We start from the raw sequence: 26,376 nt of genomic DNA on the forward strand, positions 1-26,376 counted from the left end.
TAAGGGGTGTGATAGGCTGTCTGCACACATATCCCTCGGTGGCTATATAAGGTGTGATAGGCTGTCTGCACACATATCCCTCGGTGGGTATATAAGGTGTGATAGGCTGTCTGCACACATATCCCTCGGTGGGTATATAAGGTGTGATAGGCTGTTTGCACACATATCCCTCGGTGGGTATATAAGGTGTGTGATAGGCTGTTTACACACATATCCCTCGGTGGGTATATAAGGTGTGTGATAGGCTGTCTGCACACATATCCCTCGGTGGGTATATAAGGGGTGTGATAGGCTGTCTGCACACATATCCCTCGGTGGGTATATAAGGGGTGTGATAGGCTGTCTGCACACATATCCCTCGGTGGGTATATAAGGGGTGTGATAGGCTGTCTGCCCACACATCCCTCGGTGGGTATATAAGGTGTGATAGGCTGTCTGCACACATATCCCTCGGTGGGTATATAAGGGGTGTGATAGGCTGTCTGCCCACACATCCCTCGGTGGGTATATAAGGTGTGATAGGCTGTCTGCCCACACATCCCTCGGTGGGTATATAAGATGTGATAGGCTGTCTGCACACATATCCCTCGGTGGGTATATGAGGTGTGTGATAGGCTGTCTGCACACATACAGGTGAAACTTAAACAATTAGAATATAGTGCAAAGTTTATTTATTTCAGTAATGCAACTTAAAAGGTGAAGCTAACATATGAGACTCATTACATGTAAAGCGAGAGATTTCAAGCCTTATTTGTTATAATTTGGAGGATTATGGCTTACATTTTATGAAAACTCCAAATTCACAATCTCAGAAAATTAGAATATTACATGAAATCAATAAAACAAAGGATGTCTGCACAGAAAAATGTAGGACCTCTGAAAAGTCTAATCATGCCTATGTGCTCAGTACTTGGTTCGGGCCCCTCAGTGCGGCGTGGTATGGACGCTATCAGCCTGTGGCCCTGCTGAGGTGTTATGGAAGACCATGGCGCTCCAGCCTTCAGCTCTTCTGCACTGTTCGGTCTCATGTCTCTCGTCTTTCTCTTGGCAATTCCCTATAGATTCTCTATGGCAGGGATCAGCAACCTTCGGCACTCAAGCTGCTGAAAAACTACAACTCCCAAAATGCACTCTTACTTGGCTGTTTTTGTAACTCCCAGAGAACTGAAGGGAGGATTCTGGGAGTTGTAGTTTCAGAGCAGCTGGAGTGCCGGAGTTTGCTGATCCTTGCTCTATGGGGTTCAGGAGTTTGCTGGCCAATCAAGCACAGTAATCCCATGGTCATTGAACCAGGTGTTGGTACTGTTGGCGGTGTGGGCAGGTGCCAGGTCCTGCTGGACAATGAAGTCACCATCTCCATAAAGCTTGTCTGTGGAAGGAAGCATGAAGTGCTCCAGAATCTCCTGGTAGATGGCTGTGTTGACTCTGGACTTAATGAAGCACAGTGGACCAACACCAGCAGATGACATGGCTTCCCAAATCAACACCGACTGTGGAAACTTCACACTGGACTTCAAGCATCTTGCATGGTGCGCCTCTCCATTCTTCCTCCAGACTCTGGGTCCTTGGTTTCCAAATGAGATGCAAAAGTTGCTCTCATCAGAAAAGAGGACTTTGGACACTGAGCAACAGACCAGTTCTTTTTCTCTTTAGCCCAAGTAAGACGCTTCTGACATTGATGTTCAGGAGAGGCTTGACAAGAGGAATACGACATCTGAAGCCCATGTCCAGGATCCGTCTGTGGCTCTTGAAGCACTAATTCCAGCCTCAGTCCACTCCTTGTGAAAGTCCCCAACGCTTTTGAATGGCCTTTTTCTGACCATCCTCTCCAGGCTGCGGTCATCCCTGCTGAGAACAAACACCCAGCAGCCATTGCTGGAAGAACACAAGCTGGTGGGGGCAGCGTTATGGTCTAGGGGAGGTTTTTGTGGCATTCTGTGGGCCACCCGTCCAGGTGAAAGGCCTTGTCAGACCATCTGGATGTGAATCCATCCACGGCTACATATTTCTGACATTGGTTGGTAGAGCATGCCTAAGACCTCCAAGTATTACCCTGGCCCTAATTTCCCCAGACTGGAATCCAATTAAGCGTTTGTGGGACCACCTGGATGGTCGTGTTCACTCTATGGATCCCCCCACACCCCCCTTCTAGCAGCTGTAGGATGCACTGCAGTCAGCATAGCTCCAAATACCTGCGACAACCTACCAGGACCTTCTGGAGTCACTCCCGCCCGTCTGGCTGCTGTCCATGCTGCACCCGGCAGGTGTTACTGTCAGTGGCGTCTCTAGCTTTCAACAAGTATGCTTAGAAATGCTGCGATACTTTACCCAATACCTAAAACCGCAACAGGGAATAAAAGTCCTGCTGGTTTAAAAAAATTAATAAAAATCTCACTCAGATTTCAACATGTCCTAGCTGCCTGTGGATGACACTTGTATAGGGAGGGGGATCTGTGGATGCCACATACCGTATGTAGCCTCTTATGCTATATGTGTCATCCACAGATCCCCCTCCCTGTAACAGTGTCATCCACAGATCCCCCTACTCACAGGAGGGTACATTTGACATTTCTAAACTGTAATCCATATCCTGCAGTAACTTTAAATCAGGAGTAAGCGGCCGCTCATCTCTACTAGTACCTTAACCTTACACCACTCGGCTAGCTTCGGTAACAGGGCCAGGCCACAGCCTACAGGCACTGCCTGTTAGTTGTTACCGAGCGAGTGCTGATTTCTGCAGGTCAGAGGATACGGATTACAGTTTAGAAGAAATGTACACTCCTGTGAGCGGTCCAGTGGCGGATCCAGAGCCTGGTCTCGGGAGGGGCACTTCCAGATTATTTTCTGTCCACCGCCACAGAACAAGGGTGCTTATAGAACAGACTACACAGTGTAGAGGTATACTGTATATTGTGGGGCACAGTGTAGCGGTATACTGTATATTGTGTGGCACAGTGTAGCGGTATACTGTACATTGTGTGGCACAGTGTAGAGGTATACTGTATACTGTGTACATTGTGTGGCAAGGTGTAGAGGTATACTGTGTGGCACAGTGTAGCGGTATCCTGTATATTGTGTGGCACAGTGTAGCGGTATCCTGTATATTGTGTGGCACAGTATAGAGGTATACTGTATATTGTGGGGCACAGTGTAGAGGTATACTGTATATTGTGGGGCACAGTGTAGAGGTATACTGTATATTGTGGGGCACAGTGTAGAGGTATACTGTATATTGTGGGGCACAGTGTAGAGGTATACTGTATATTGTGTGGCGCAGTGTAGAGGTATACTGTACATTGTGGGGGACAGTGTAGAGGTATACTGTATATTGTGGGGCACAGTGTAGAGGTATACTGTATATTGTGGGACACAGTGTAGAGGTATACTGTACATTGTGTGGCACAGTGTAGCGGTATACTGTATATTGTGGGACACAGTGTAGAGGTATACTGTACATTGTGTGGCACAGTGTAGAGGTATACTGTACATTGTGGGGCACAGTGTAGAGGTATACTGTACATTGTGGGGCACAGTGTAGAGGTATACTGTATATTGTGGGGCACAGTGTAGAGGTATACTGTATATTGTGGGGCACAGTGTAGAGGTATACTGTATATTGTGGGGCACAGTGTAGAGGTATACTGTATATTGTGGGGCACAGTGTATGCTATATGTGTATAACATAAACATGAACACTTACAATTACTTGGCTTGGCCCTTGGGGATCTCGGACACCACTTCCACACTTTGGCCGGGGGCTCGGCGGAGCTGATGTTGTGCTTTATCCTAATGAGAAAGATTTCATAATAAGGATTTGGAGAAGGGGCAGAGGGATAGCAGAGCGGGGAAAGGCTGGTGCTGCTACTAGGGGGTCATACCATGGGGGAGTAATAAAGGCCACCATAATGCCCCCCCCCCCCAGTAGAAATAATTCTCCTTATAATGTGCAAAACATACCCCCTTGTAATGCCTCCAGGTGAGCTAATGTCCCCATAATGTGCCAGTATAAAATACCCCTATATAGTGCCCCCAGTAAATGCCCCCATAGTGCTCTTCTCCCCCCTTCCTCCTAGTGCCCCCCATAATGTACCAGTATAAAATGCCCCATATATCGTCCCCCAGTAGATGCTCTGTGTCCCCCATAATTTTCAAGTATAAAATACCCCTTCTTAGTGCCCCCCGTAGATGACCCCATAGTACTCCTCTCCCCCCTTCCCCATAGTACTCAGCATTTGTCCCAGTATAAAATGCTACTGTACAGAGCCCCCCATATAAAATACCCCTTCTTTGTGGCCTCAGTAGATGCCCCTATAGTGCCCACCAATAATGTGCCAGTAATAAGTGCCCCCATCAAGGTGCCAGTAATAAGTGCCCCCATCACGTGCCAGTAATAAGCCCCCCAATGTTCCAGTAATAAGCCCCCATCATGTGCCAGTATTGTAATAAGCCCCCCATAATGTGCCAGTACTAAGCCCCCCATAATGTGCCAGTACTAAGCCCCCCATAATGTGCCAGTACTAAGCCCCCCATAATGTGCCAGTACTAAGCCCCCCATAATGTGCCAGTACTAAGCCCCCCATAATGTGCCAGTACTAAGCCCCCCATAATGTGCCAGTACTAAGCCCCCCATAATGTGCCAGTACTAAGCCCCCCATAATGTGCCAGTACTAAGCCCCCCATAATGTGCCAGTACTAAGCCCCCCATAATGTGCCAGTACTAAGCCCCCCATAATGTGCCAGTACTAAGCCCCCCATAATGTGCCAGTACTAAGCCCCCCATAATGTGCCAGTACTAAGCCCCCCATAATGTGCCAGTACTAAGCCCCCCATAATGTGCCAGTACTAAGCCCCCCATAATGTGCCAGTACTAAGCCCCCCATAATGTGCCAGTACTAAGCCCCCCATAATGTGCCAGTACTAAGCCCCCCATAATGTGCCAGTACTAAGCCCCCCATAATGTGCCAGTACTAAGCCCCCCATAATGTGCCAGTACTAAGCCCCCCATAATGTGCCAGTACTAAGCCCCCCATAATGTGCCAGTACTAAGCCCCCCATAATGTGCCAGTACTAAGCCCCCCATAATGTGCCAGTACTAAGCCCCCCATAATGTGCCAGTACTAAGCCCCCCATAATGTGCCAGTACTAAGCCCCCCATAATGTGCCAGTACTAAGCCCCCCATAATGTGCCAGTACTAAGCCCCCCCATAATGTGCCTGTAAAACTATTGTAAAAAAAAACCACTTATACTTACCTCCATGCGATGCAGGCCTCTTCCAGCCTGTGTCCTGCGCTGTACGGCTCAGGCGGCACCATGACGTCATCGCGCCGCCTGCGCCGGCCTCTGATAGGCTGCAGGCACTAGGCCGGCAGCCTATCAGAGGAAGGGGAAGGGACACGCCTCTCCCTTCCCTGCACCGCCGCAGCACAGGCAGATGACTATGGAGATGAGCGCAATGGAAGCGCTCATCTCCCTGTACCCGACTGCGGCGGCTCACTTGGGGGGGGGGGGCATTTTAATTGGGGGGGCCTTGGCCCCATCTGGCCCCCCCCTGGCGACGCCACTGGTTACTGTAGATATTAGCTGCTGCTCAGAATAATGGGACTGGACTGTGTATATGGAATTAGTGTCTATACTCTTGTATCTATACTCAGTACTGTGCAGGTTGGGGGGAAGGGGGTGCTGCAAAGTAAGAATGCTTTCAAAAATAGAAGTGTTAATAGTTTCTTTTTCCCTTTAACCATGAGGGCACCATAGAGAGATGGACAGGAAGCCCCAGAGCAATTAAAGAGGGAAAACCCACTTCCTCCTTCAGTGTGGCTTCCTGTCTTCCAGACAGAGTCGTCGGGAGCATGAATGGCCGCCTCAGGGCTCCAGGGCCTGGATGGCCGCCTCAGGGCTCCAGGGCCTGGATGGCCGCCTCAGGGCTCCAGGGCCTGGATGGCCGCCTCAGGGCTCCAGGGCCTGGATGATTGACTTCATGCCTACTCGGCTGAATGCCTTTGATTTTCCCCTCCCCCACGACAGCACCTTAGAGAGATGGCTCCGCCCCCAGGACAGGAAACCTGCAGCATAAAAAGGTGGAGCCCTGTTTCCTGTCCTGGTACGGGAGCCTGCAGTTCGGTTGTCCTGACCTGGAAGCCCTGGTAGATACCGGAGGGTCAGCGACAGCTTGGTTGATTACCTGCCTTAAGTGATTCCTCGCCCACAGGTGTAGGGTGATAGGAAGGATGTGGCAAGGATCGGAGTCCACAGTAGACAGAAGGTGCTGGTCCCTCAGGCGAGGAGGACCGCACCGTCGTGGTGAGTATGGCCAGAAGGCCCCAGTACAGAGCGCAGACCAGCCAGGACGCCACCAGATGCAGACGCGGTGTAATGGCGTCATACAGGAAGTGCTTGCGTTCCATGCGTTCCACGGCCGTGCGCTTTCGGTAAGGTGACCGGAAGTTCGGCACCCTTAAAAGTTTTTTCAGGTATGACAGCGTCCCGGTTTGTTCGGATCCCCTGCTACTGAATTCGGTGTGTCGGAAGGAGGTGATTGTGCAAGTACTGTCCCAAGTGGTGTCCGTGGCGTGGTGGGTCTGCAGGATTCGGTGTATCTCTCAGGTGAGAAGGGCACTCGGTGGCACATGGTAACTATTGCAATATTTAATCACATGCAGGATTACCTACTAATATGGATGAAGAAAAGAGGTCTGAAGGAGCAGACATTGAGATCCTGCCGCCGGTATTGTGAGTTCTGATGTTTGGTCCTTAAAGGGTTCAGGCTGTTTCCTTAGATATGGGTATGTTTCCTTTTCTTAGACTGTGCCCAAGAAGGTGGTGACCAAGAAAAAGAACAAAGAATGCCCTATCTGCAAATGCTCGCTGACATCTTCATACTCTAAGAAGCTCTGTCAGCAGTGCATTGAGAAGACGGTGGCTGAAGAGACTCTGAGTCTTCTGAAAGATTTGAAATCTCTTATGTCCGAAGTTAAAGTGTCCCTGAAAGCCGGTAGGAAAAGGAGAAGAGCGGCGAGGCAGGAGTCGGATGTGGAGTCGGAAGATAGTGAGTCTCATTCTCTGGATGGGGACTCTGATGGTTCCTCCTCTTCTGAGGATGATGCAAGAGAAAGGAAGTTCCTATTTCCAGCGGAAGATACGGACAAATTATTAAAAGTTATTCGATCTACCCTGGAGTTAGAGGATACCAGGGAGGATAGATCAGTGGAAGATGCCGTATTTGAGGGGCTTAGGGAAAGGAAGCGAAGATGTTTTCCCCTCACCCATGACGGCACCCTGTGCGACTCAGGACCTCCCATCAGGACAGGAAACCTGAGAAGATAAAAAGGACACACCTCCACACAACACCAGTTCAGGTTTCCTGTCCTCCGGATGGGAGATCCTGAGAAGCAGCACTGCTGAAGACGTACCTCCAAGACACCGGAGCTGGGGAAGGTCTGTGGCTGAGTGCCGTGGGAAGTCCTATCCCTGGGGAGCGGTAGTTCTGTGGCCGTGCCGGAAGCCGCTCCCCATAAGTCTGCCTGCGCTTGCCCTCTCTCCGGCCCTGCGGGGAGCCGCTGTGGCCGTGTCCAGGCGGCTCCCCATGCTCTTCCTCGCTCTGCCCAGTTCCAAGATGGCGCCCGCGCGTCCGTGCGCTTATGCGCATGCGCGGGGCCGTCTCCTGGAGATGACGTCGGGGGGGGCGGGGCTTAGCCCGTGCAGGACCCGGAAGTAGAGGCCGGAGCGCGTCCTTTAAAATACAAATACGGCGGCAGGTTCAGGCAGCCAGCTGGGCACAATTTGGATGTGCCACGTAGCGATCCTGGGCAATCATGTCGGAGCCTACAGAAGGACGCGCTGAACCCCAGGAACCCTTGAGGCCTGCAAGTCCGGTACCGGTCTGAGGATGGGGAAAAAAGGAAAAGCTTCAGGGTGAGAGCGTTCCTTTTTATTCTAATATGGTGTTTCTTATGATTGTTTTTAGATCCCTAAACCACCTAAAAAATCATCTTCTAAGACAAGACACAAGGAATGTGCGGAGTGTAAAGTGCCCCTATCTGCATCTTATCAGAAGGCGTTATGCTCAGCGTGTATAGATAATCTGGTAGCAGAGCAATCCCAGACCTTTACTAAATCCATGAAGTCTATTATTAAGGCGTCCTTTAAAGCATTCAGTAAGAGCCGTGCCAGGTCCCCAGATAAACCAGGAAAGGATACAGAGTACGACAGTATTGAGTTGGACTCTTCCGAAGATGGCGGAGAATCCGGACAACTATTGTCTAGTGATTCGGACTCCTCGGATGAAGATTATTCAGGGAGATCCTTCTTTTCCCCAGAGGACACGCAGCCGTTATTAAAAGCGGTCAGAGCAACCATGCAATTAGAAGAAGTTAAGCAGACCAGATCAGTTGCGGACCAGGCCTTTCAGGCATTAGGCCCTAAAAAACATCGGGTCTTCCCTATTCATGATAACATGCAAGCGATCATCAATAGAGAATGGAAGAATCCTGATAGAAAGTTTTTCTTACCCTCCTCGGTGAAAAGGAAATATCCTTATGAAGAGAAAGTTTCCTCCAGCTGGGATAGGGCTCCTACGGTAGATGCTCCAGTCGCTAAGATAGCTAAGAGATCTGCCCTCCCCTTTGATGATCTGGGTTGCCTGTCGGACCCATTAGATAAGAAAGCAGATATATACCTTAAACGGGCATGGGAAACTTCCGCTACTTGTCTTAGACCCGCAGTGGCAGCCACTTGGGTATCCCGGTCCTTAAGATTGTGGATTGAACAGCTAGAGAAACATCTTGGGGAAAAAAAAGCCCAGGGAGGAAATCTTAGCTTCTCTTCCCACCTTTGCTAAAGCGGCAGATTTTTTAACGGATGCTTCTACGGATGTTATGCGCTTTGCTGCCAAGTCCTCAGCTATGACAAATGCGGCTAGAAGAGCCATTTGGCTTAGGTCATGGAAGGGTGACCAGGGGTCTAAGGCCAGGCTGTGTGCCCTTCCGTGTGAGGGTGATAGATTGTTTGGATCCTCCCTGGATGACATCTTGGAGAAGGCATCTGACAAGAAAAAAGGGTTTCCTGTCCCTCAAAAACCCCCCTTTTTTCGTAAACCCCAGCAGGGCTTTAGAAAACAGAGGGGTAAGCCCTATGATAGGAAGGAAAGGGATAGATTTCCAAGAAAAACTAGCGGTTTCCTGTTTAAATCCCAGGATAACAAACCAAAAGACAAGCAATGACGCCAGACTCCAGGTTGGGGGGAGACTCTCTGCCTTTCTCCCGGCTTGGGCGAACGTCACCCAAAACAAGTGGGTTTTGGGGGGGATAGCGGAGGGATTCAGGTTGGAGTTCCGCTCCTATCCCCAAGTCTTTTTCACCCACACTCCAACTCCAAAGGATCCTCTAAAATCCACAGTTCTGGAGAGAGAGGTTCAGTTATTGTTGGACAAAGGAGTGGTTTGCCAGGTCCCGGGGAGGGAGGAGGGCAGGGGGTTTTACTCCCCACTCTTTTTAATAAAGAAACCCAATGGTTCCTTTCGTATGATTCTGAACCTAAAGCGTCTAAACAAATTCCTGAGATACAAAAAATTCCGGATGGAAACTATAAAGACAACTTTAGACCTGTTATACCAGGGTTGCTGGATGGCAAGTATAGACCTAGAGGATGCCTATTATCACGTCCCAATTCACTCTTCCTCCCAAAAGTATTTAAGGACGGCTGTCCAAGTACGGGGCCAACTTCTGCACCTACAATACAGGGCACTGCCGTTTGGGGTCTCTCAAGCCCCGAGAATTTTCACCAAGGTCGTGTCGGAGATGGTGGCATTCCTTCGATCATCTGGGATAGTAGTAGTACCATATCTGGACGACTTTTTGTTCATAGCCCAAACAAGGGAGCAGTTACAAGCAGAGCTCGCCCTGGTGTGCTCTCTGTTGAAGGATCTGGGGTGGAAAATGAATCAAGAAAAATCTTGTCTAACCCCTTCTCAAGTTTGCACCTTTTTAGGAATGCAGCTAGATTCTACGGCTCAGAAGACATTCCTCCCTCAGAAGAAAGTGTCCTCGACAATAGAGCATGTTTGGTTCCTTTTCCGGTCCTTCCAATGTTCCATCAGGGAGGCGATGGCAGTACTGGGGCACCTGACGGCTACAATTCCAGCCGTACCATTCGCTCAGATCCACACGAGACCGTTACAGTCAGATATCTTGAAGATTTGGAATGGTCTTCCACAAACACTAGAGAGAAAATTTCATCTTTCCTCCAGAGCAAGGTACTCCCTTCTGTGGTGGACGTCCGAGAAGAACCTCTCGATAGGAATGCCTTGGTCCTTCATAGAACCCATGCTGATAACGACAGACGCCAGTCCGTGGGGCTGGGGAGCTCATTCAGAAGGAAAATACTGGCAGGGAAGATGGGATTTAAAAACCCGGGTCTGCACGTCAAATTACAAGGAGCTCAAGGCGGTAGAAAGAGTACTAAAGGTGGCAGTTCCAGAGGTCTCCAACAGAAAGTTGGTATTTTACTCGGACAATTCAACAACAGTGGCCTATATAAATCATCAAGGCGGGACAAAAGTACCATCCCTAATCTTCCTCTGCCAGGAAATTTTCAAAATAGCGGAAGACAGGAACCTGGTCTTATCCGCAATACACTTGAAAGGGAAAGAGAACACGGTGGCCGATTTTCTAAGTCGAGTAGAACTCAGGCAGGCAGAGTGGAGTCTGAACGAGGAAGTTTTTTCCCAGATTGTAACAATGTTTGGGACCCCAACTATAGATCTCTTTGCCACCCGGAAGAACAGGAAGACAAAGAGGTTCTTCTCCCTAGATTACACAGAGAATCCTACAGCGGTAGACAGTCTGGCTCAGGATTGGAGCCAGGAACTCGGCTATGCCTTCCCACCTATTTCCCTAATCCCGCAGGTTCTGAAAAAAGTACGGACGGAGGGAGCCACCATAATCATGATAGCCCCAAAGTGGCCCAAGAGAATCTGGTACCCCACCCTCTTAAGTCTAGCCAGGGGCCCTCCCTGGGTGATCCCTCCGAGGGAGGATCTACTCTCCCAGGGGCCTGTATGGCATCCCAATCCGGGGATTCTTCAGTTGGCAGTATGGAGATTGACAGGGACATCTGGTTGAAGAGAGGGCTTTCTAGCAAAGTTGTTTCCACCCTTCTAGGTAGCAAAAAAGCGTCAACAGCTAGGAAGTATAATAGGGTGTGGAATGTCTTTTCTTCCTTTTTGGGTTCTAGCCCTGATCCATTTAGTCCTCCTGAAATCCCTAAGGTTTTGGACTTTCTACAAGCAGGGTTAGACAAAGGGCTCAAGGCCTCCACCTTAAAAGTTCAGGTGTCGGCCTTGAGCTACTTTTTTGACTTCCAATTAGCAAACCACCCGTGGGTCAAGCGTTTCCTTTCCGCCGCTGCCAGAATCTGTCCTTCCGTTAGACCTCTTTCCCCTCCTTGGGACCTAAATAGGGTCTTGACGGCCCTAACCGATAGACCCTTTGAACCCTTACTAGAGGTTCCCATTGACATCTTATCCATTAAGATGGCTTTCCTCCTGGCTATTACCTCGGCTAGGAGGATATCGGAGATCCAGGCCTTCTCGGCATTTCCGCCCTATACGATCATCCAGGATGACCAGATAGTTATTAGGCCCTTGCCTTCTTTTCTTCCCAAGGTTGTCTCCGATTTTCATAGGAGCCAAGACATTGTGTTGCCTTCCTTTTTTCCTAACCCCTCCAATAGCTTGGAGGAAAAGTTTCATTGCTTGGATGTCAAGAGATGCTTGTTAGTCTACTTAGATGTTACGGCTCCTTGGAGAAAGGACTAGAACCTCCTGATTCAGTTTTTAGGAGGAAATAGGGGGAAAAAAGCATCCCGAGGGGTTATTGCTAGATGGGTGAAGAAGGCCATAGCTAGAGCTTATATTTCCCTGGGTCTCCCCCCCCCCCTTCAGGTTTTGGGGCCCATTCTACGAGGGCGGTGTCTACTTCGTGGGCTGAGAAAGCTGATGTATCGTTAGCCCAGATTTGCAGGGCGGCTACCTGGAGCTCCCCGCATACTTTTCTTAAACATTACAGATTACAGCTCCATTCTGATGCTTCCTTTGGAGAGAAAGTCCTTCAGGCTGTGGCCCCCCCCTAGGTTCTACTTATAGTTTATCTCGCACAGGGTGCCGTCATGGGTGAGGGGAAAACAACATTGCTTACCGGTAATCGTTTTTCTCGATACCCATGACGGCACCCGATATTTCCCTTCCCAAGCAGATATATATATATTTGTTGATGGCTTTTTGCCAGGTCTATATGACGTAATATAGATATAAAAAAAAAAAAAAAAAAAAAAAAAAAAAAGGGGTTTTTAACCCTTTGTCGCTTCTCTCCGGAGAACAATTTATTTCTTCTACTGGTGTTGTGTGGAGGTGTGTCCTTTTTATCTTCTCAGGTTTCCTGTCCTGATGGGAGGTCCTGAGTCGCACAGGGTGCCGTCATGGGTATCGAGAAAAACGATTACCGGTAAGCAATGTTGTTTTCCTGTTCATAAATCTATTTTAGCGGTGATAGAGAAAGAATGGAAGAAGCCGGATAAGAAGCCGTTCGTTTCAAAAACCTTTAAACGGAAGTACCCCTTTGAGGAAGAGGCTTCTACATCCTGGGATAAGGCCCCAAGACTTGATGTAGCCATTTCAAAAATTTCTAAGAGATCCTCCTTGCCTTTTGAGGATATGGGATTTTTAAGGAACCCTTTAGATAAGAGGATAGATTCTTCTCTTAAGAATTCTTGGGAGTCTTCTGCGGCTGCTTTCAGGCCTAGTATAGCCGCCACAGTAGTTGCGAGGTCTATATCACTATGGTTAGATAGGCTGGAGGGGCAGACCAGGGACAAATGCCCTAGAGAGCAGTGGTTGGCATCCATACCCACTTTCCAAAAGGCCGCAGACTTTATTGCGGATGCCTCGGTGGACGTGGTGAGACTGGAAGCCAGAGCCGCATCCCTTTCCAATTCTGCGCGACGTGCTTTGTGGCTTAAAAATTGGAGAGGGGGGGGGATATGCCTTTGAAACTGAGGCTTCGAAACTGAGGCTATGTGGCATTCCCTGTGACGGCCAATTCCTTTTCGGGTCTGAACTAGACTCCTTGCTTGAAAAAGCTGCAGATAGAAAGAAGAAATTTCCCCAGGAGTCCTTTACTCAGTTCAAGCAGTATAAACGGCCCTTTCGGAACCGTCAAGATTTCAGAATAAAAAGCAGACGGGAGATAGAGAGTAAGGAGCAAGGCCTAGATCTGGGAATAAGGGTTTTTTGTTTAGATCAGCCTCAGCCCGTACAGAAAAACAGGGAAAGCAATGACGCCATGATCCCAGTAGGAGGAAGATTAAAATTCTTCCTTTCTGCTTGGGAGAAGATGGCAGGAAAATGGCTGATAGGTCTTCTGAGGGAGGGTCTGAAATTGGAATTCTTGAGATATCCCGCGGAAAGATTTGTGATTTCAAGGTCTTCTCTCTCAATTCTGCAAGAAATAAAAAAATTAACAAACACAAAAAGGTGTTAATTCCTGTCCCAGAGTTAGAGCAGGGGAAGGGTTTCTATTCTACCCTGTTCTTAGTGAAGAAACCAGATGGGTCATACCAGGCGATAATAAATCTCAAATACCTGAACAAATTCCTGAGGGCCAGAAAATTCAAAATGGAAACTATCAGGTCAGCAATATATCTTTTATCTCCAGGCTGCCATATGGCGGTTCTGGATTTAAAAGATGCCTACCATCATATTCCGATACATCCAGACCACCAGAGATTCCTCCAGGTGGCTGTAAGAACCGAGTCCGGTGTTCTTCACCTTCAATTCCAGGCACTTCCCTTTGGCCTTTCTATGGCGCCTCAGATCTTTACCAAGGTAGTGGCGGAGATGGCTTCTTTCGTCAGAAAGGAGAACATCACGTTTATGCTTTACCTGGACGATGTTCTGGTGGTGGCCCAGTCTAGTCTCGGGCGGCATTTGTCAGGGCGCTGAATCAGGTGATGGAGGTACTTCAGTCTCTAGGGTGGCTATTGAACTTCCAGAAGTTCAGGATGCAGCCATCAACAAGTCAGGTTTTCTTGGGATTCCAGACAGGAGAAAACTTTCCTCACAGAGGAGAAAGTGGCTGGAGTTCAGGAAGTCATTCAGAGGGTTCAGTCAGGAGAAGCACTATCCATAAGGAAAGCTATGTCCCTTTTGGGAGTTCTGACATCCTGTATGCCAGCAGTCCAGTGGGCTCAACAACACTCTCGACAACTACAGGGAGAGATCCTGGCTGCCACGAAACGGGCAGGGACGTCTCTGTAGTCGATCATAAAATTATCAGACTTAACGCTTTCATCCCTGAACTGGTGGAAGGAAGTAGAGAATTTGACTCAGGGAGTTCCCTGGTCCTTTCCGGAACCAGTAGTAGTAACTACAGACGCCAGCCCCTGGGGATGGGGGGCTCACGTGGGGGGGCTCACGAGCAGTCTTACGAGCCTTGAGAGCAGCTCTTCCAATGACCCAGAACAGGCATTTGAGAGTAATGTCCGACAATTGAGCGGTCGTCTCATATCTCAATTATCAGGGAGGAACCAGGTCAGATTCCTTACGGAGAGAGACGGAATGGATTTTCAAGGAGATAGAAGGGAGAGTGCTACATCTCTCAGCCATTCACATAAGAGGGGTCGAGAATTCTTGAGCAGATTTCTGGAGTCGCCACAAGTTACGTTAGGGGGAATGGGTCTCTGAATCCAGAGGTTTTCTCCCAGATAGTGGATTTATGGGGTCTTCGGTCAGTAGGGAAAACAGAAAGGTAGAAAAGTTATTTTCCCTCAGTCCAGAGGAGTGCCCATCTGGAGTGGATGCCTTCCTCCAGAGATGGGACTTCCCTCTAGGTTATGCCTTTCCCCCTCTACAGTTGATTCCGCTAGTGATAAGGAAGATCAGGTACGAGGAATCAAGAGTGATCCTAATAGCACCCTTTTGGCCGAAGAGGGCTTGGTTTTCCCTTTTGAGAGCCATGTCAGTTTCGGACCCATGGATCCTGCCAGGATTTCCGAACCTGTTGTCGCAGGGTCCAGTGTTCCACCCGGAAGTAGAGTCCCTACACCTTTCGGCGTGGAATTTGAAAGGTCATTTTTAGCCAGTCAGGGATTCTCAGAGGAGGTCATTTCCACTCTAATGAAAAGTAGGAAAGAGGTGACGAACGTTATCTATGCGCGAGTCTGGAGAAAGTTCCTGTCCTTTTTAGGCGTAAAAAGGGTTTCTTGGCCGTTAGAATTTTCGGTGGTTCAGGTGTTAGAATTCCTCCAGAGAAAGTTGTCCCTCGGGTTAGCAAAAAGTACACTGAAGGTGCAGGTGTCAGCATTGTCAGTCTTAGGAGAAGGAGTTTAGCCATGGACCCATGGGTTTTTTAAGGCAGTTGACAGGGTGATGCTGGTGAAGGGCTCTAGATTTCCTCCCTGGGATCTTAACTTAGTGTTAAATGCCCTAACCAAACATCCTTTTGAGCCACTAGATTCTTGCTCAGTTAAATTGCTTACCCTTAAGCTGGTTTTGTTGGTAGCCTTAACGTCGGCCAGGAGGGTTGGGGAGATTCAGGCCCTCTCCATTAACCCCCCTTTTATGTCCATTAGAGAAGACAGGGTAGTTCTCAGACCAGATCCCGGTTTTATGCCGAAAGTCCCTTCTAGGTCAAATAGGGCTCAGGAGGTAGTTCTTCCAGCTTTCTTTTCAGAACCAAAAGATGACGGAGAAAAGGAGCTGCATTCCCTTGATGTCAAGAGGTGTATTTTGCAGTATCTGGAAGTAACTAAAGATTGGAGAAAATCTTCTGCCTTATTTGTACTATTCGTTGTGGTTAGGAAAGGTAATACGGCCTCTAAGGCGTCTATTGCCCGCTGGATCAGAGAAGCTATATCCCTGGCGTATTCAGTATCCGGTGTTTCTCCTCCTGTTTGTGTGAGGGCGCACTCCACGAGGGCAGTGTCCACTTCTTGGGCAGAGAGGGCCAGCGTATCCATTGAACAGATTTGTCGTGCGGCCACCTGGTCTTCTCCGTCCACTTTCTATAAGCACTATAGGCTTCAGCTCGATTCTATTTCTGACCTTCTCTTTGGCACAAAGGTCTTGAGCACTGTCACCCACCCTGAGGATGATCTCTGAAATCTCTCTCTAAGGTGCTGTCGTGGGGGAGGGGAAAATCCGATTACCGGTAAGTGTAATCATCATTTTTATACTTGTAGGCTGAAGGCCTCTGGGTCCAGACCTTTCTGGCCGGCTGCCTTTGAGCCTGGACAGCCTAGGAAAAAAACTGACTGACTTTGTGTCTTTTACCTGTGAGGAGCCATACCGGGGTGACCACTGTCATGTGCCTATTTACCCGCTGATTGCTTCTGTGTTTATGCTTGCTGGAACGACTGCTCCTGTGGCTATGAAAACGTAGCTGTCTGCTGCTGGGCTTGTGTCGGCAGTTGTGTTTGATTGGCTGCCTACTTGCGAGTCCCTAATTGTATGGCTGGCAGCTGTGAGCGACGACGAAGCGTGAGCGAAACCCGGGTCGGGCAGGAACACGAGGGCTTGCAACTTTTATGAAATGTTTTAAATTCGTCTACGTTTGTGAGTATAATACATTTTTTAAAGTTGTCCTTGGCTGACGATGCTTCGCGATCTGTGCGACCCCTTTGCTGATTCACAGAATGGCTCACTGAGAAGGGCCGCTTATGTGGATACTGATGTTTTCCTATATCTGAAGGTGCACATGGCTCCATATTAAAGAGATTCTGAGCAGCGCGGTCCGATAAATACAAAGAGCTGGTGCAGCCATGTCTGGATGGCTGGCGCCTTGCAAGGCCGCATCTGGATGGCAACAACTGTGTTTGGATGACTGTACTTGGGCTCTGAGAGGGTGTCTACATGACCCGCCATGTCTGGGTGGCGGTCTACCTTGGTGGCTGTCTGTGGCTATGCCTGGTTGACAATTTCAGTAGCGGTGCGGGCTCTCATGATTAGGTGGTACATATAGCTGTGCGGGCTCTCATGATTAGGTGGTACATATAGCTGTGCGGGCTCTCATGATTAGGTGGTACATATAGCTGTGCGGGCTCTCATGATTAGGTGGTACATATAGCTGTGTGGGCTCTCATGATTAGGTGGTACATTTAGCGGTGCGGGCTCTCATGATTAGGTGGTACATATAGCGGTGCGGGCTCTCATGATTAGGTGGTACATATAGCGGTGCGGGCTCTCATGATTAGGTGGTACATATAGCTGTGCGGGCTCTCATGATTAGGTGGTACATATAGCTGTGCGGGCTCTCATGATTAGGTGGTACATATAGCTGTGCGGGCTCTCATGATTAGGTGGTACATATAGCTGTGCGGGCTCTCATGATTAGGTGGTACATATAGCGGTGCGGGCTCCTCCTCTCATTGGTTGCTTGGTGCACACAGAGGTGACTAGGAGCAGCGCACTATTATGTGCAGGGTCTGCTCTCCTCAATGTAGATGTCCATATGGCATAGATAGGTGTAGAGTAGGACCTGCCTGACCACCTTGGCACTGGTAGGTGGGCACAGATGTGTTTTGATTAAAATATATTGGCTGAGAGTCTCAGATTTTATCATATCAGAGTGAGGTCTTAGTTCATATATAATGTTTGCATCTATTGTGTTAGTGCATTATTTTCCGTTAGGGGTGCACCGAAATTCCGGCAGCCGAAAATATCGGCCGAAAATGTACCTAATCCATTTCGGCCGATATTGTTACATATCGGCCGAAAATATGGGGTGTGGGATTTGTCACCCACCATCTGTGGGCGGGCGGTTTACTGCATCTTTATTTTACCTTACAATCGTGACGCTCCAGTAACAACTCTGCAGGCAGAGCGGAGGGCGGCGTAACGTCCCTTACTCACGTGACGCGCCTGCTCCGCCTCCTTCATTCATAAAGTGGGCGGAGCAGGTGCGTCACGTGAGTAAGTGACGTTACGCCGCCCTCCGCTCTGCCTGCAGAGTTGTTACTGGAGCGTCACGATTGTAAGGTAAAATAAAGATGCAGTGAGTGATGCTGTGAGCAGCAGGGCCGGGGCTGTTATGGGTAGGGGGATCGGTCTATGGCACTGCTATGGGGAGGGGGGATCTGTGCACTGTTATGGGGAAAGGGATCTGTGCACTGTTATGCCCATAACAGTGCACATATCCCCCCCTCCATAACAGAGCCACCCACAGATCCCCCTCTCCATAACATTGCCACCCACATATCCCCCCCTCCATAACAGCGCCACCCACAGATCCCCCCTCTCCATAACAGCGCCACCCACAGATCCCCCTCTCCATAACAGCGCCACCCACAGATCCCCCTCTCCATAACAGCGCCACCCACAGATCCCCCTCTCCATAACAGCGCCACCCACAGATCCCCCTCTCCATAACAGCGCCACCCACAGATTACCCTCTCCATAACAGCGCCACCCACAGATCCCCCTCTCCATAACAGCGCCACCCACAGATCCCCCTCTCCATAACAGCGCCACCCACAGATCCCCCTCTCCATAACAGCGCCAATCATTAAAAAAAAAGGATTTTAAAAGTATTTGGGCAAAAAGGCAGTTTCGGTTTTCGGTCAAGGGCATCCTGAATTTTCGGTTTCGGACCAGAATTTTCATTTCGGTGCACCCCTATTTTCCGTGATTTATTTTTTAGGTATAGGGCACCAGCAAAACCCTATAAATACTTGCCATCAGTCTGGAAGTCCCAGGAAGTACCTGGAGGGTTGGCAAATGTCTGCTGAGGTCCTTCGTGCAGTAATTCCAGCGGTGTGGACCCTTCGAGGTCTGAAGGGTCCAAGGGGGTTCTTTAGACCTCTTGCAGCAAATCCGTGGGCTCCTCCAGCAGGATGGATGCCACGGTAGGGTTCCATCATGGTTGCCAGATTGCAAGGAAAATTGGAGATTTTGGCGACCTAACAGAAGGAAAAGAGAAAAGCCTCCAGCAGATCCTGGATCTAAACATCTGTTTTGTAATGTAGTCAGTGGTGGTTTCAGCAGACATCTTCAGCTTTGATCATCCTCTGTCAAGATAAGTGCCTTTCTAAAATGTTTTGTGAAATCTGTTCTTTATAAGATTGTGCCTGGTCTAGTTTTTAGAATTTGTTCTGGAATCAACACTAATGGAGGAAGAGGGTGTTCCATTTTTATTTGCCTTGGGGCTTCCTGTCTAACTGTGGGGGCAGATCCATCTCTCTATGGTGCTGACATGGGTTCAAGAAAATCAAATTGCCGATAAGTGAAATTATAATGTTTTATTAACAAAATTCAAAGTGAATGAAGAAATTAGAAATCTAAACCAATCGGTGTTTGCTGTGACCACCCATTGCCTTTCCAACGGCTTCAGTCCTTCTAGGTAGACTCACACACGGTCGGGGTTATTGTAGGATTATAGTCAGGGGTATGATTAATTATTCAGGTGATACTTATCTTTATTTTCATATTTAGGTTAAAACACAGTCATTAACTGAAACAGAAGTGTAGGAGAAACAGCCAAACTCTGCTACAGCGGTGAGGTTGTGGAAGACAGAAGGCCATCCACCATGAGAAGACTGAGCACAGCGACAAGAGAGAAGGTGGTCACACTGCATCAGCAAGGTCTCTCTCAGTCAAAGATCTCAAAGCAGACTGGGGCTTCAAGATGCGCTGTTCAAGCTCTTTTAAAGAAACACAAAGAAACGGGCAACATTAAGGACCGTGGACACAGTGGTCGGCCAAGGAAACTTAGTGCAGCAGATGAAAGACGCATCATGCTTACTTGCCTTCAAAATGGGAAGATGTCCAGCAGCGCTATCAGTTCAGAACTTGCAGAAACCATTGGGATCCAGGTACACCCATCTACAGTGCGGAGAAGCCTGGCCAGAAGTGGCCTTCATGGAGGAATTGCTTCCAAAAAGCCAGACCTTCAACATGGAAACAAGGCCAAACAAGGTGTGTCCTCCTGTATATAAATATATATATGGAAAATGAAAGAACACCTAGAAAACTGAATGTGATTGAGCTGAGACTTACAAAGTATAACGCACTGGTGGTGTTTGGTCACTGATCACACAGGGTGGTGCCCTCTTTATCTTGGGTTCTGCAGTAGGGTGTAGGTCACATTGATACTGGGTGGCATCTTCCCTTGCTGTGGCATGGTAGCGGTCATACAGATGCTGGATATCCTCCTGTGGTCATTCCAAGCTCTTTCCTCTTTGACCCATAGTTCAGAGAAGTTGGTTGTTGGCTGCTGTACATGGGAGATCCGTCGCCCCAACCAGTCTCAGATATTCTTAGCGGTGGAGAGATCTGGGGATACCCTGAAGAGCATGTTGTGTAGTGTGTGGCGGCATTATCTTGTGGGAACATAAAAAGTCATCATTGGTACCAAGGCAGAACCTGCCCTCATCCCTGAATACTATCCTCTGCCATTGATGGCCCCATCAGAGTTTGCGGGAGGGCTGGAGAGCGCCTACAAGGGGAGTTCAGAGACCCACAGGACCAACCCTGGGTGTCTTGGTGCGGGGCGCCATTAGTTTCCATAGTCTGGTATTCGTGGAGGGAACCTTGACCAGCCTTCGGTATGTCCAGGACATTGTGGAACCATTTCTACTGCCTTCTTTGACTCTGGAGATGTGATGTTACAAGATAATGCCGCCACACACTGCCCGCTCTACACAGGACCTCCATACCTATTTATTCCAACCTCCCTATTAGTTAATCTTTATAATGAAGTTCTGCCATCGGATACATGATTTACCCGGGTCTTGTTAGGGTGGAAGGAGAAGGTCCCAGCAGAGGTGAAGGAGTGGGGAGAGCAGCGTTTGTCGGCAGCTACTGATCTCCGTCCTGTTACACATATGGTGTCTTTATATCCAGGTAATGACGACGACACAAGAGAAGATGGCGGCATGCGATCTGCGGGGGAGGAAACCGTGTGGATCTCAGGTACCATTCATAATCACCGAGCTTAGCTGAGATCCCATAATGCAGTGCACGATATCTGTGCTGTGTCCCGACTCTGACCCAGCAGCATCAACCCCGGGGCAGACATCAGTGTGTATGGTCTGGGGTGATCTCTGCTCAGTTCTGTTATTTCCAGAGAACAGAAGAATCGGAAAGGACGGGAGCGGCAGCGCGGATGGGGGAGAGAGCGCACGGGTCCCAGGTAAGACATCCGAGAGCGTTACTGACTGTCACATCCAGAGCTGTATCCATACATCTTATACTCCTGTCACATCCATACATCTTATACTCCTGTCACATCCAGAGCTGCATCCATACATCTTATACTCCTGTCACATCCAGAGCTGTATCCATACATCTTATACCCCTGTCACATCCAGAGCTGCATCCATACATCTTATACTCCTGTCACATCCAGAGCTGTATCCATACCTCTTATACTCCTGTCACATCCATACATCTTATACTCCTGTCACATCCAGAGCTGTATCCATACATCCTATAGTCCTGTCATATCCATACCTCTTATACTCCTGTCACATCCACAGCTGTATCCATACATCTTATACTCCTGTCACATCCACAGCTGTATCCATACATCTTATACTCCTGTCACGCCCATACCTCTTATACTCCTGTCACATCCAGAGCTGTATCCATACATTTTATACTCCTGTCACATCCATACCTCTTATACTCCTGTCACATCCAGAGCTGTATCCATACATCTTATACTCCTGTCACATCCAGAGCTGCATCCATACATCTTATACTCCTGTCACATCCATACATCTTATACTCCTGTCACATCCACAGCTGTATCCATACATCTTATACTCCTGTCACATCCACAGCTGTATCCATACATCTTATACTCCTGTCACATCCACAGCTGTATCCATACATCTTATACTCCTGTCACATCCACAGCTGTATCCATACATCTTATACTCCTGTCACATCCACAGCTGTATCCATACATCTTATACTCCTGTCACATCCACAGCTGTATCCATACATCTTATACTCCTGTCACATCCAGAGCTGTATCCATACATCTTATACTCCTGTCACATCCACAGCTGTATCCATACATCTTATACTCCTGTCACATCCACAGCTGTATCCATACATCTTATACTCCTGTCACATCCACAGCTGTATCCATACATCTTATACTCCTGTCACATCCACAGCTGCATCCATACATCTTATACTCCTGTCACATCCACAGCTGCATCCATACATCTTATACTCCTGTCACATCCACAGCTGCATCCATACATCTTATACTCCTGTCACATCCATACATCTTATACTCCTGTCACATCCAGAGCTGCATCCATACATCTTATACTCCTGTCACATCCATACATCTTATACTCCTGTCACATCCAGAGCTGTATCCATACATCCTATAGTCCTGTCATATCCATACCTCTTATACTCCTGTCACATCCACAGCTGTATCCATACATCTTATACTCCTGTCACATCCACAGCTGTATCCATACATCTTATACTCCTGTCACGCCCATACCTCTTATACTCCTGTCACATCCAGAGCTGTATCCATACATCTTATACTCCTGTCACATCCAGAGCTGCATCCATACCTCTTATACTCCTGTCACATCCAGAGCTGTATCCATACATTTTATACTCCTGTCACATCCATACCTCTTATACTCCTGTCACATCCAGAGCTGTATCCATACATCTTATACTCCTGTCACATCCAGAGCTGCATCCATACATCTTATACTCCTGTCACATCCATACATCTTATACTCCTGTCACATCCACAGCTGTATCCATACATCTTATACTCCTGTCACATCCACAGCTGTATCCATACATCTTATACTCCTGTCACATCCATACTTCCTATAGTCCTGTCATATCCATACCTCTTATACTCCTGTCACATCCACAGCTGTATCCATACATCTTATACTCCTGTCACATCCACAGCTGTATCCATACATCTTATACTCCTGTCACATCCATACATCTTATACTCCTGTCACATCCAGAGCTGCATCCATACATCTTATACTCCTGTCACATCCATACATCTTATACTCCTGTCACATCCACAGCTGTATCCATACCTCTTATACTCCTGTCACATCCACAGCTGTATCCATACATCTTATACTCCTGTCACATCCATACTTCCTATAGTCCTGTCATATCCATACATCTTATACTCCTGTCACATCCACAGCTGTATCCATACATCTTATACTCCTGTCACATCCAGAGCTGTATCCATACATCTTATACTCCTGTCACATCCAGAGCTGTATCCATACATCTTATACTCCTGTCACATCCATACTTCCTATAGTCCTGTCATATCCATACCTCTTATACTCCTTATACTCCTGTCACATCCAGAGCTGTATCCATACATTTTATACTCCTGTCACATCCATACCTCTTATACTCCTGTCACATCCAGAGCTGTATCCATACCTCTTATACTCCTGTCACATCCACAGCTGCATCCATACATCTTATACTCCTGTCACATCCATACATCTTATACTCCTGTCACATCCAGAGCTGCATCCATACATCTTATACTCCTGTCACATCCACAGCTGTATCCATACATCTTATACTCCTGTCACATCCACAGCTGTATCCATACATCTTATACTCCTGTCACATCCACAGCTGTATCCATACATCTTATACTCCTGTCACATCCATACTTCCTATAGTCCTGTCATATCCATACCTCTTATACTCCTGTCACATCCAGAGCTGTATCCATACATCTTATACTCCTGTCACATCCACAGCTGTATCCATACATCTTATACTCCTGTCACATCCACAGCTGTATCCATACATCTTATACTCCTGTCACGCCCATACCTCTTATACTCCTGTCACATCCAGAGCTGTATCCATACATTTTATACTCCTGTCACATCCATACCTCTTATACTCCTGTCACATCCAGAGCTGTATCCATACCTCTTATACTCCTGTCACATCCACAGCTGTATCCATACATCTTATACTCCTGTCACATCCAGAGCTGTATCCATACCTCTTATACTCCTGTCACATCCACAGCTGTATCCATACATCTTATACTCCTGTCACATCCAGAGCTGTATCCATACCTCTTATACTCCTGTCACATCCAGAGCTGTATCCATACATCTTATACCCCTGTCACATCCAGAGCTGTATCCATACATCTTATACTCCTGTCACATCCGGATCTCCATCCATACCTCTTATACTCCTGTCACATCCATATATCTTATACTCCTGTCACATCCAGAGCTGCATCCATACCTCTTATACTCCTGTCACATCCAGAGCTGCATCCATACATCTTATACTCCTGTCACATCCAGAGCTGCATCCATACCTCTTATACTCCTGTCACATCCAGAGCTGCATCCATACATCTTATACTCCTGTCACATCCAGAGCTGCATCCATACATCTTATATTCCTGTCACATCTCGAGCTGTATCCATACATCTTATACTCCTGTCACATCCACAGCTGTATCCATACATCTTATACTCCTGTCACATCCAGAGCTGTATCCATACCTCTTATACTCCTGTCACATCCAGAGCTGTATCCATACCTCTTATACTCCTGTCACATCCATACCTCTTATACTCCTGTCACATCCACAGCTGTATCCATACCTCTTATACTCCTGTCACATCCAGAGCTGTATCCTTACATCTTATACTCCTGTCACATCCAGAGCTGTATCCATACCTCTTATACTTCTGTCACATCCAGAGCTGTATCTATACATCTTATACCCCTGTCACATCCAGAGCTGTATCCATACATCTTATACTCCTGTCACATCCGGATCTCCATCCATACCTCTTATACTCCTGTCACATCCATATATCTTATACTCCTGTCACATCCAGAGCTGCATCCATACCTCTTATACTCCTGTCACATCCAGAGCTGCATCCATACATCTTATATTCCTGTCACATCTCGAGCTGTATCCATACATCTTATACTCCTGTCACATCCACAGCTGTATCCATACATCTTATACTCCTGTCACATCCAGAGCTGTATCCATACCTCTTATACTCCTGTCACATCCAGAGCTGTATCCATACATCTTATACTCCTGTCACATCCAGAGCTGTATCCATACCTCTTATACTCCTGTCACATCCATACCTCTTATACTCCTGTCACATCCACAGCTGTATCCATACCTCTTATACTCCTGTCACATCCAGAGCTGTATCCTTACATCTTATACTCCTGTCACATCCAGAGCTGTATCCATACCTCTTATACTTCTGTCACATCCACAGCTGTGTCCATACATCTTATACTCCTGTCACATCCACAGCTGTGTCCATACATCTTATACTCCTGTCACATCCACAGCTGTGTCCATACATCTTATACTCCTGTCACATCCACAGCTGTATCCATACATCTTATACTCCTGTCACATCCAGAGCTGCATCCATACCTCTTATACTCCTGTCACATCCACAGCTGTATCCATACCTCTTATACTCCTGTCACATCCAGAGCTGTATCCATACCTCTTATACTCCTGTCACATCCACAGCTGCATGCACGTGTCCTATACTCCACTCACACAGAATGCAGCATCCCCCGTTATGTCCTGATGTCTGTCCTTCTGTCAGGTGCGGACACGAGTCCAGGATCGGGGGTAGAGGACGATGTCGGGGCCTCCATGGACCCTCTGCGACCCAGTGATGCGGCGGTTACAAGGACGAGAAGAATAAGGAATCCTAAAGAGAAGCCGGAGGAGGCGGAGCGGACACGTAGCCGCACCCCGGGGTCCCCCCCGACAGGTCCCTCCCGCAGAGCACCGCGCCCTGCAGAGCATCACGCGGAGGTGATTCTGTGCTGCGAGATCTGCGGCTCCTGCTTCCCGACAGAACCGGACCTGGAAGCCCACCAGGCCGAGCACCTGGAGGAGACGCTGCACGAGTGCGAGGAGTGCGGGAAAGCCTTTCAGTCCGCCGCCGGCCTTAAAACACACAAGAAAATAAAACATGGCTGCTGAGCGGGCGGCACTGCGCTGGAGGAGAGGCCGAGCGCCGCTCCGGGGGTGACTGAACTCTGCTCAGGAGTCCTCTGCCGGACCCCATACATGTAAGGTTGGGACTGAAGCCTCACCAGGGTTATACACAGCGCACTCCTCCGTATCCGTGCACAGTGCTGTATACCAGGTGGTGCGCCACACAGAACTGCAGAGACCAGGTCCTGAAGAGCAGCGATCCCAGAATGGAGGGATGCTCTACAGTAACCCTATACACTGGTGTACACCGATGAAGCCGCTGACAATAATATTTTCCATTTTTTTGTGTTTTTTGAGGTAGGGCCTCACATATCCTT

The 26,376-nt window shown here is 48.2% G+C and overlaps 1 protein-coding gene across 2 annotated transcripts in view; it reads left to right on the top strand.

Annotated features, from left to right (window-relative positions):
- LOC121005365 (zinc finger protein with KRAB and SCAN domains 1-like) overlaps positions 1 to 26,105 on the top strand; it is a 30,355-nt gene extending 4,250 nt beyond the window's left edge. Inside the window, exons 2-5 of one of the 2 annotated variants that reach the window (XM_040438055.1) lie at positions 19,480 to 19,962; positions 20,890 to 20,958; positions 21,098 to 21,178; positions 25,659 to 26,105. In XM_040438055.1, the coding sequence (XP_040293989.1) occupies positions 19,575 to 19,962; positions 20,890 to 20,958; positions 21,098 to 21,178; positions 25,659 to 26,044 (924 nt within the window). In that variant the 5' untranslated portion in view covers positions 19,480 to 19,574 and the 3' untranslated portion in view covers positions 26,045 to 26,105. The remainder of the gene's footprint in view (positions 1 to 19,479; positions 19,963 to 20,889; positions 20,959 to 21,097; positions 21,179 to 25,658) is intronic. The other variant, XM_040438057.1, reaches the window with a different exon arrangement.
- Positions 26,106 to 26,376: the final 271 nt, after the last annotated feature.

This window comes from Bufo bufo, chromosome 6 (assembly GCF_905171765.1).
Source record: "Bufo bufo chromosome 6, aBufBuf1.1, whole genome shotgun sequence".
Lineage (NCBI taxonomy): Eukaryota > Metazoa > Chordata > Amphibia > Anura > Bufonidae > Bufo > Bufo bufo.